Raw genomic sequence first — 12099 nt, forward strand, 5'->3', positions numbered from 1 at the left:
CACCAAGACAAATTCATCACATCCGTATACAGGAAACCAGGTTCGGGCACCCTGTACATCCACGCAAAATCCAACCACCCACCAAAATAGAAAGCTGGAGTATGGATGAACTTTTACAGAAGAACCTTCACACACAGCTGCACAGAAGATGACCTCCATGATGAAATAGCATGCATAAGTGAAATAGGACTAACCAACGGTTACACCGAGCGCCAATTATCCATGTGGTGTGCACAAACAGAAGTCCAGCTCGGACACCCAAGAAACAGATAACCCGAACCAATATCCTAAACCCAAATGGATCGCTTTTCCATACCACCCCACCACATCTGGCAAATTTGCCAAGGCCCTCAAACCTTTCAACATCAGAGTGGCACATAAACCCATATCCCAAATCGGAAGAGCACTACCCAACTTCAAGAGATACTACCTACACAAACTTGCATCTCCTGGTGTCTACAAGACCACATGCCAATGCCACAACACCTACATTGGTCAGAACCATCTGCACTGTCCAAGAACGGATTAACGAACACGTAAAAGATGCCAAAAATGACACACCAAAATCAGGCCTCTCTCAACACCTCCACTCTACTAACCACACCATCTCCTCCTAATCCATACTTCACCCAACCGGCTCTGTCATAGAAAACACTGTCAAAGAAACCCATGCTATCATCCAACAGAAACCAGCACTGAACCTGGACAGGCACACCCGACCTGAAAAAGAAAAGATGCGGTGCACATACTTGACCCCCCTCCAGCCACGCAGGAAACTGGAACGTCACCATACCAAACAGTCCAGCCCAGCCCCCCCCCCCCAACCGGCAACGCCACCTAACAGGAAGTAGACGACACAAATCAGGATGCGCACGCCAGCGCCGCTGAATGGGAGAAATCTCAACTACCGCTGCCCGGGAACAAACAATGCAGTAATGAGGTACCATCTCAGTTTCAAACGCCGTACCCTTTTGTGAATGAAGACAGTGGATCTTCGAAATTAATAGGATTTAACCATTACATTGTGCAATGCGGAAGTCCGAAATTTTCAAAATTTCACGTAAGTAATTTTAAACCCCATTTACCGCAACCATCATGAAATTTATCATTGTTCTATTAATTTCCGTGGCCCCTGCCAGCATCCCCTCAAGAACATAATGGATAGTAGCAATGACAACAGAAATTAATAGAACAGATAGAAATTAGTTTTGCATATTTTAATTAGGTAGGTTAGTTTGAAGCTGATACCTTTTCCACAATTCTTCTCACAATTTTTGAGAACTTATTGGAATTGGATCAAATTTTTGACTTGCATATTTATTCTTGTTCATTTTGTTCTTGGCATGCCACTTAAAAGAAACACACTGTAACCTTTTTATGTATTATTTATTAAGAATACAAAATCGTTTTGTTTCAAATGAACAAGTCACAAATGAAAGTTCTAGCTTCTAATCATAGGAAATTCTCTATGATAGTATACAAAATTGACCTGCTAATGGTAAACGAGAGACTCCTCAGGATTTGCTTTCTACCTTGTTTATAAATAATAACAAATTCAGTTTCATCTTGAGAACAAAATCGTTAAGTTCCTACATAGTTGGACCTTTATGTGTTAATCTTGCAATGTTTGTCTGCTTTCCTCCGGCAACATTTAATTATCTAGAAAACACAGTAAAATGTGAACCTGTGGTGTTCATAATTATTCTAAGTTGATACTGAATTATAAAAAACAAAAAGGGATGATGCACTTTAAATCAGTGTCTCATGTTTAACTTATTAGTTATAAAGGGTTGTCTGCAGATTAGACAACAAAGCAACTACAGTGCACTGTTCTTTTTATAACAAAACTAATGTTAAATTAATAAAATTCACAGCCTTAGTGATCGTTCCTAACAAGCTCTTCTCAGCAACCAGAAATGTCCTTGTTTGATTTCCGATGCCAGCGGGTCTCAACTGGATCAAAACCTCTTTCTGATGCTCCATACGTAGCCCAGTCTGGTGTGCGACACAAGTAGTCCTGAAACAAACATGGGAGCAGCTATAGGCCTTGAAGTCATAAAATATCCAGAAATGCAACAATTACCCATGCAGGAAGCCCAATAGATAATATACTAACATATAAATGTTGTCTTCAATTCTGCATGCAAAGCAAATAAATGATGTTTAATCAACATTGTTAAAAATATTTTTATGCTAAATACAGTGAAATCTCAGTTATACGTTTTATGGGGGACGGAAGGGTAAAAATGTATAACTGAGAAAAACGTATTATTGAAGTATAATTAAAATGGTAAAATTAAGTACACAAAGGAAGAAAAGGAGTAGTTATTATAAATTCACACTCACGAGAAATAGACATTGAAGGTGCTGGGGGGGGGGGGGGCAGCAGCCTGTTCATTCACCATATGACCTTGAACTCCTTCCTTATGATTGGGGAAAAAGCGAACTATTGCCAAAACCATAGTCAGTTAAATGCTGCTTTCTCTAGCATTTTAACACATTCTAAAAGCGTGACTCAGATGTCTTTGTTGTGCCTCCCCCCAAAAAAAGTATGTGGACAATTGAGAACATGGCTCAATCATTATTCCCATTTCTTTATCTACGTAATCCTTCCTAGTAGAAGGGGGAAGGAGAGAGGGAGCTGGGAGGGAAGACTTGCTTGGAAAACTTTCCTTTCTTGTTTGCCGGGAGAAAAGTAAGAATAATTTGTCAATCCCGGTTATCCGATATTGGTTTAGGAACGAATAAAAAAAAAAAAAAATTAAAAAAAATTGCTAATATTCTATCACAAGAGATAATTAATCTGCAACTGCTGTGAACAGGATTTTTGAAGGGGAGGGGTTTAAGTATACTTTTTTTTAGTAGTCAGCCCTAATTTTGCCATGTTTTCCTGCCTACAACGTTCCTTTTTTAGGAATACTGGGCCAAGGTGGAGGGGGGTATGATCCCACCAACCCCACCACCTTTGGGCACACCACTGTGCAGGGGTATTCACGAAGCAGCCTTCTTTTTAATGCAGCTATCTGCATATGAAACATTGCTCGTGGGTCCCTTACAATACAATAATCCTTCCCCCTTTCTGTAACTTGATTCAGGAATAAGCAAGCTGCTGACTAAAAAAAGAAACATGAACGTGGTAGTCCAGCTTTTCTTCATCTTCAACAAGTGCTTTATCTTTAAAACATGCAGAACATTCTATTCTGCCACCTGTGCGTTGGTGCCAGTCTGTCTGGAGAAAGGCTGCTACGGGCGGCAGTGTTATGTCTAGCTCTTCAAAAGCAGTCCCTTGACTAAATCACTTCTGACAGCAATGACTCATTTAACATAAAGGATGCAATTTTTTGATCTTGTCTTGCCTTCTGATAAACAAAACCGTAAGTAACTCTTATCACAAGATTAATCCTTTTGAACACTAGTGTCAGTGACCAGGATTTTTGAAGGGGAAGGGGGGGTACGTATACATTTCTTTTTTGCCTCCCCGACCGCATCCTGGTAACGTCATCGTTTTGTAATCAAAGGCTTCCGGGTTAGATACCCGGTGGAGGCACATAGTGGTTTGATCCCACTTTAAACTGTAGGTACAGTCCCGATTAGCCTTCTGTGCATAAAGTGGACTTGAAACCTTTAGTGGACGGAGTCTCGTGTGCCTGTATTCCCATTGAAGCCGGCACCTTTGCCGCTAGTACAAAAAAATCCTAACTCGAGAACTAATTGTCGTAGAGGGAAGGAAATTGGTTTTGTTTTTTTCTTAAACACTTGGCTTTTAGTGGAGGTAAAATTTACACATTGTGCCTCTCAATAATTTGGGTTAACCAAATCTAGAGGGAAGCACAACAAAAGACCACTGTATGAGGATATGTAATGCTCGTGCCGCAACTTTGAATAATAATGATAAAACTGAAATCACGGCATTCGGAAATTATGCATAATTACGGAATTTCGCTTCTAGCGTCGGTCCTATGGATGCTGTATGGACCAAATTTTGAGGGAAACACAACAAAAGAGCACTCTATGAGCATATGTAATGCTCCCGCCGCAACTTTGAAAAAAACAACTGAAATTATGGCGTTCGGAAATTTTGCATAATTACGGAATTTCGCTTCTAGCATTGGACCTCTGGATGTTGGATGGACCACATTTTGAGGGAAACACAAAGACCGCTCTATGAGCATATACAATGCTCCTGCTGCAAATTTGAAAAAAAGATGGAAATTACGGCATCCAAAAATTTGCAAAATTACGGAAAAATTCCAACTTTGGGATTTTGCCCCCGCTTCCCCCCTGGACTCTTAATTGTCGGAACTTTCTTAAAATGTTGCTTTTTGTTCATTCTTGCATTTAGAATTTAATTTTTTAAAAAAGATGCAGTGGTTGAGCAGTTATAGCCTTTTATCTTCAATGTATCCCATAGTAACAAAAGGGAAAAAGTGCTCATTTCAAAAGGCGCTTGCAGAAAGAAAAAGGCACACAGTGTATGATTGCTGCTTTATTTCAAAAACATTCACACCATAAAAATAAGTCACAGTGTTCAATAATTCGTATATCTGCGATTTCGTCTTGCATAATTAAAAGTACTGCAACGTCTCTTGTCTTCAACAACCGCATTATCTTTAAATATGATGGTAATAAGCCCCAGCTGAACTCCCCCCCCCCCCCCCCGATGCAGGCCGATGATGCCCTCCCTTTCTTCAGCTTGTTTGTAATGTTTAGGACAGGCTGGGAAGTTTGGCACCAGTAACTTGTCTGACAGCTTGAAAGATATCAATCTCTGATCTGCTTCAGGCAGATACGACTTGTGGAAGGCAATGAAAAGAACAAAAGCATGATTATTTAGCACAGGCCAATCTTGTTCAAGGGTGCATAGCCCCTCCCCTTCTCTCCGATGCAAGGGACAAAAAAAGAATTCCAAGTCGAGAGTCTGGTCCCATGTTTGCAGCTGATAAGAAAACCTGTATGGGAACGGGTGCAGATGTTATCACGGAAATCTTGAACTCCAAGAGCAGCATTCTTTCCATCAAGCAGCTAAAAACGTATAACTGAAGTATTTTCCTTGTTGGGACTAAACTCGTTGAATGTATAACTGGAAAAATCGTATAACTGAAATATAAAAGCAGCCTTATGGGAATTGGCAAGGACCGCCAGAAAAAAAGGTACTATCGCGAAACGTATAATTGCAATTTCACTGTATTTACGTGGGCCGTTCAAGTCAATTGGGGACTTTTTTTTTTCCAGGTTTAAATAGACTGGAAGTTTGTATGCAGTAGGAACTGGCAACTGTGTGCTGTTACTGGTAGGCGGCGCTCATTTCCCGCGTTTCTGCATAGATCGTTATTCAAGATGGCGGACAACAGTGTGAATGTCTACATGGAACAGCGTGTTGTGATGAAGTTTTTAGTGAACGAGGACAGAAAACCTGCAGAAATTTACAGAAGACTTCAGGCTCAGTACGGTGATGAGACACTCTGTCGCAGTAAGACATTTGAATGGTGTAAGCGCTTCAAAGATGGCCGTATCTCTATTACTGACGATCCCGGTCGTGGTGGATCACAGCCCACGGCAATCATTCCTGGAAACAATCAGCGCGTGGAGCAGCTGATCCTGGACAATCGTCGCATAACCTGTCGTGAAATTGCAAGGGTGTGTAATCTGTCGTTAGGAACAGTGAACACAATAATTCATGATCATTTGTTGTTCCGAAAAGTGAGTGCACGGTGGGTCCCAAAGCAGCTGTCCGCTTTTGACCGACACAGAAGAGTTGAAGTCTGCAGAGAACTCAAGGACCGCTATGACATGGAAGGCCAGGATTTTCTGAATCGCATCATGACATGTGATGAAACATGGGTTCACCATTTCACTCCAGAATCCAAAAGAGCATCGATGCAGTGGAAGCATACGGAATCACCACCTCCCAAGAAATTTCGAACAGTTGCGTCTGCTGGTAAAATGATGGCAAGTGTCTTTTGGGATAAACAGGGGATTATTCACGTTGATTTTTTACCCCATGGTGTCACTATCAACAGTGAGTATTACTGCCGTGTTCTGCGTGATGTGCATAAGAGTTTACGGAAGAAACGTCCGGGTTTCATCACAAAGGGTGTTCTCTTTTTGCAAGACAATGCACGACCGCATACCGCTCAACACACATTCCAAACATTCCAGGAAATCGGCTGGGAGATATTACCACACACCCCCTATAGTCCTGACTTAGCGCCAAGTGATTTTCACCTGTTTGGACCCCTGAAGGAATTCCTTGGAGGAAAACATTTCAACACTGATGATGAAGTGAAGAATGCTGTCCTACAATGGTTCCGCCGTAATGATAAATCCTTCTATGCGGAAGCATTCCAGGCGTTAGTTAAACGCTGGGATAAGTGTATAACTGTAGCAGGAGGTTATGTGGAAAAATAAATCCAGTTACCACACTTTGAAATTTGTTCTTCTATTTTTTTTTAAAAAAAAAGTCCCCGATTGACTTGAACGACCTAGTACATTAGAGAAAATATTTGCATAATTCCTTACTTTCCCAATCCAGTGAGAATCCTGGTGTTTTTTTTGCTTTGGTTCCTTTAACCCTTACAAACACAAAACTGGTATTTGCATGAATGGCCACATACAAATGCAAGTTTGGAACCATACTATGACTGAATTAATGCTCCTGACATTTGTTTTATTTTTAGCATGACATCATAGCTTGAGCTATTCTGAAAAATAGGTACAGTCAACGGCAAAGATAATGGTCAGCAAATTGCCCACCGCTATTTTCATTACTTTTCTATTCTACATCCTGTGTTGTTTTAAGGAATGAAACTATGTTGGTTCAAAGCAGGCATTGTTCTCTGCTTTTTGATGTCTTTATTTCAATTCATTATCATCAGATTGTGCAACTCAGACCGAATGAAAATGGTGGTGGACAATTCGCCTACTGTTTCTTTTGCCGTTGGGTGTACTATTTGGGATTCACTTTCCAAGATACACAATTGTTTGCAATTTCAAATTTCACAATGAAAAGTCAACCCCATACTAGATCCAACATGACGCGACCTTTTTCTTGCAAACCATTGCAGGGAAGGTTTAATATTAGTCTCATATGGGAAGCCACACAGTGGACAAAACATTTGTTTCAAGTCACGTTGCGATGGTTTGTGACAAAACAGTTAAGGTCCTTGGAATTTGGTATCGCGTGGAGCAACTTGCAACAAAATGATCTGCACATGCACGAGTCCGTTCACTTCAGCTACATGGAGGGGGTAGGGGGGGGGGCAAAAAAATCCTATTTGAATAACCCCTGTGGCCACCACAGTAATCGCCACAGTGCAAGGGCAGAAGCATTATTATATAGATTCAATTCAATATACAGAATACAAATTGATACACTAATTCTACATACACATAGTGTACATCATTACCCACTTCCCAAATTATAAGACAGGCCTATTGCATACATGGATGAAATCTGCAATCAGATTTCAGCTAACAAACAAAATGGCTTATTGTGTTAGATTCGGTGTGCAGCTGGCCTTACGCATTGAGCCACAGCCATTGTGCGCATTTTACAAAATAGGACATATGAAAAAGTACATACAGTAGAACCTTGGGTTTACATTTTTCAGGGGACCCAGATAAAAGGACAAAGTGGGAGAAAATGTAAAATCCAGGAAAATTGTGCAACATTTTGAACAGCCAGGAAATCTACAATTCATATGTTTACACAATGAATATCATTCAATGTATAATGCAGAAAAACACAGAACGGAAATATAAAATAGTGATTCCACTGTATATGCTATGCATCAGGCCCGTACGCAGAATTTTTTGAGAGAGAGAGATTACAAAATAGTTCTGTTCTGCAAATTACCAATGTTTTCAAATTTCCTTCAATTTTCTTATGGGAACACCATTCAAAAGACATGTTAATTCTATGTTTAGAAAATAATATATTTATAAATTAAATGTTGCGTACTACCAATTATTATTACAATAACATGTCTAAATGTGAGTTAAGAAAAACAATTAATAAAGAGACATTTTCGCATCGAGGCTGCAGTTCGAAAAAAGTCGGGACAGGGATTAAAAGTAATGCACTCTTCTGACTAAATCGGTGAATCGGAAGACTGGTAACCTTGCAACAATGATTTTAAAACTAAAACTACCCACTATTGCAGACTGGAGACTTCTACACAAGAAACACATTTATTTATGCAAGAAAAAACTGAAATTTTTACAAATTTTGTGAAATCGACGATGTTATTTTCGTAGTTTTTTATACGTTCGCAATTAAATATTTCAGGGTTCGAGGGGGAGGGGGGCATGGACCCCCCCCCCTGGGTATGGGCCTGCTATGCATTTATGAATGAAATTACGTTTAGTACAATATACCTGAGCTGTAAATACTGCACTTCCATTTGACTCGTAATACTTTTGGACTAATTCATGGAATTTATTGTAGTCGATCCAGGTACTCCAATGACCATCCACTTTGAACTGAAAAGATAAGGTTACTTTTAACGCAAATATGATAGCAATATTTACTTACATATGACTCCATGTCATCTTCGTTAAATTAATATATTTTTTTATTGGAGAGGCAACAGGCCACACTATAATGACAAGCAACTTGTGATTGTCATTTTTGAAGTGAGTAAAACACACTTAAAATGAATAAAAAAATAATTAAAATAACATAATGAGATATTATGGTCAATATACAGTGATGAATTTTTAAAATACTCTGCTATGTCTATCTTGCATATTTTAGATTGATTGATTGATTGATTGAGTTGGTGTTTTAAGTCCACTTTATGCACAGTAAGGCTAATTGGGACTGGACCTACAGTTTAAAATGGGATCCGAACCACCGTGTGCCTCCACTGGGTATCGAACCTGGGACCCATTGATTACAAGGCAACGACGCTACCACTGCACAATCTGGGAGGACCTGCAAATTTTAGAAAAGTTTTTCTATTTAGCTTAACAAAATAGTATTTAAATTGAAATTACCTTCTGATGAGCAAGTAATACACAATTTGAGTGTTCGTGTTCACAGGCAATTTCATATGATGGAAGCAAGTCTGCCAATTTCTGCACAAAATACAAAACTTCTTCATGCCATGGAACATTCTCCATAGTCAGGGTACTTGTTTTGCTGGTTCCACAAAATGTGACCCCCTAAAAACAAATAGAAATCAATTTCTATAAATGATAGGAATAACAGACATTTGCGCTATATCAATTAAAATGTAATTGGAAATAATAATAATAATAACTGAAACATGCTAAGTTGCATAAAAAATAAAACTAGTGCCAGGTACAACTAAAGTATGGAAAGTCATAAATTCAAAAAGTTTCTATTACTAGGAATGATGACAATCGGATGATAATTTTACTAATGAGTTATTCTACAAATCATGATATTTTTATTGCTTCTATGAATGTATCGTGTACATTGTTTTCAAATAGAATTCTATACATGTAGTTTAGTGTTCATTACAAGAAAACTTAGTGGAGTCACCTGTTTGCTTACATTATAAGGATGTGAATATCAGTATAATGGAAATATGAATAAATCCTTTTGAGGGATTGCTACTAAAAAGTTACAATGTGGGAAAAGGTGAAATCTGAATTTTTTAAAAACATTGTTGCCTTATCGAGAACAGAAAGATAAAAAAAATATGAACATGGAAAATTAGAAAATAAAAATTAGAATTTTTATTATTATTATTATTTTTTACTTGTGTGGCTTGTAAGGTTCTTTATAAAATCGATGTTTCAGGTTCGTTGCCAGATCCTTCAGGGTTTGAATATAAGCCACACATACGTAAAAAAAAATAAAAAGTATTTTACCTCTAATATTTAGTAGGTCTGGTTATGCGAACATTTAAGAAATTAAAAATGTAAAATCTGGGAATAAAATCAGGGTTTCCCTGTGTATCATTCAAACAGTGAACTACATATTTTTTTCAATTTTCTATTAGACCTTTGGCATTCTACTGATATTATTTTTACACTAGTACTGTAAGCATGTGCCTAATTATGCTTATTACAGACTCTCCTCTCCCAGCATAATAAAGTTCAAATATAATCCAAGGTTTATTTCCTAAATATCTAATGTAAAATTTTCCTTTCCCTCATTTTTGATATTTCTTGGAAGAGCATATTTCAAGTAAATCTACGTCAGACACCCAACCTCTGGAACTAAATTTAATTGCAATTACTCATACTTAGGTGACACAATGACTATAATAATAATAATTATTATATATTTCATACAAATCTGTTGTGTAATGTTAGTAGGCACCACATGAATCCAATTCTACAGCTAGTTCCTGCTCCTTTCCAGAGAACAAAATATGACTTTAAATTTAATTTACTAAAAACTATAATAAAGTAGACAAGACAAAATGACAGTACCTTCACTTCTATGAAATCTGGATTTCCTAGGGTCACTAAGCGTGCATAGTTTTCTATTTCACTTGCATTCCACTCTTTCACCAAAGTCAGTCTGTAAACTGTCCTCTGACCCTGAAATATTTAATTACACGCACTTTAATGTAAATATAATAAACATAATGTTATTCTTAAAATTGAACATTAATTGTAAAAGATAAACCCTAAAAGTATGCTATTATCAAACATGATAGTTGTCCATAATTTGTACTACAACTGAAAACTGGTACCAAAATAGCTCAAAGGCAGTGATAATTCTCTTATGAAGAAATTCAATTTAGTAATGTTTCAAGAAATTTCGTACATGCCATCACTACTAGGGATGGCCAGATCCGGATCCAGAACTTTCGGATCTGGATCCAAAACGTTCGGATCCGGATCTGGTACTTCTGGATCCGGATCCATTTTGCCATCCCACATGCGCTTCTTTGGAAAGTAAGAATGTGTTTATAACATATTGTTACCTGCTAATATACATACATATATATATATATATATATATATATATATATACTATATACTATATACAATGGATAAAAGCAAGGAGGGCCAAAAGGGCTAAGTAAAAATCAAATAAGGTAAAAGGAAACACTCACCGGACAGTAGGAAAATTCAAAATTTTCGCTAATTTATAGCATCATCGGTGTGAGAAGAAACAGAAGACGGAACCGGAAGTTGGGGTCCTGCAGAGTTGCCAGGTCCCCATTGAAGAAGAAGCGGTGCGTAGAACGAAAAAAACACTGTTTCGTCACCAGGCTCGTCGTAAACTGTGAGTGTGTAGGATGAGTTGGGAGGGAGGGCGGGAGGGTGGGTGAGGGTTGGGCATTACTGGGTGGCCTTGTTCAGGCCAGGTGGAGTGGTTGCACTCATGGCCGATATGTAGGCCCTCTCCCATCTTTTGCGAACAGAGGTGTTGGCTGGTTGGGGTAGGAGGTGGATGATCGCTACCCGGAAGCAGTCGTTGAAACTGATGTTGTGGTGGTTGGTGTGGACGGCGACAGTGAAGTCCAGGTTGTGGGTGGAGGAGCGGTGGTTATTGATGAGGAGGTTGAGGGCCGTTGATGTTTCCCCCAGGTAAAAATCACCACAGATGTTGCAGGTGAGGATGTAGATAAGGTTTGAGGCATGGCAGGTCCCTTTGGGATGGAGGGTAAATTTGCCAGTGGCCGTGTGCACCTGGAGGGTGTGAGAAGTGATGAGGATGGGACAGGTCTTGCACCTGGGTCGGTTGCATTTATGGGCAGGGGGGTGTTGGATGTGTGGTGAAGGAGTGTTGTGGACCAGGATGTTTTGGAGGTTAGGGGGGCGTTTGAAAACCACCCTGGGTTTGTCGGGAAATATGTTTTTGGTTTCGGGATCACTGTGGAGGATTGGGAGAAGAGAGTGCAGTGTGTGCCTGATTTTGTTGAGGTGGGGATGATATTGGGTGATGAGTGCAGGTGGGTTGGTGGCAGCAGGTTTCTTGGTGGTAGTGGTATGTGAGGCAGCTCGTGATATTTGCTTGGTGACCAGGATGGAGGGATATCCACGGTTAACCAGGGCCTGGTGTAGGCGGAGGTTATAATTCTGGCGGGAGGTGGGTGAAGTGTTCAGGCGCTGTCCCCTGAGGGCCAGAGAGAATGGAATTGCTTTTTTGGTGTGGAACGGGTGGGAGCT

At 39.3% G+C, this 12099-nt stretch overlaps 1 protein-coding gene across 3 annotated transcripts in view; it reads right to left on the reverse strand.

Annotated features, from left to right (window-relative positions):
- Positions 1-1367: 1367 nt before the first annotated feature.
- LOC145992093 (S-adenosyl-L-methionine-dependent tRNA 4-demethylwyosine synthase TYW1-like) overlaps positions 1368-12099 on the reverse strand; it is a 43266-nt gene continuing 32534 nt past the window's right edge. For all 3 annotated transcript variants that reach the window (XM_083128318.1, XM_083128319.1, XM_083128320.1), the window contains exons 10-13: positions 10408-10518; positions 8998-9165; positions 8377-8481; positions 1368-2017 (exon numbers count right to left, since the gene is read on the reverse strand). In XM_083128318.1, coding sequence (XP_082984444.1) covers positions 1904-2017; positions 8377-8481; positions 8998-9165; positions 10408-10518 — 498 coding nt within the window. In that variant the 3' untranslated portion in view covers positions 1368-1903. The remainder of the gene's footprint in view (positions 2018-8376; positions 8482-8997; positions 9166-10407; positions 10519-12099) is intronic.

The sequence above is a fragment of the Lepisma saccharinum genome, chromosome 9 (assembly GCF_977018435.1).
Source record: "Lepisma saccharinum chromosome 9, izLepSacc3.1, whole genome shotgun sequence".
NCBI classification, from domain to species: domain Eukaryota; kingdom Metazoa; phylum Arthropoda; class Insecta; order Zygentoma; family Lepismatidae; genus Lepisma; species Lepisma saccharinum.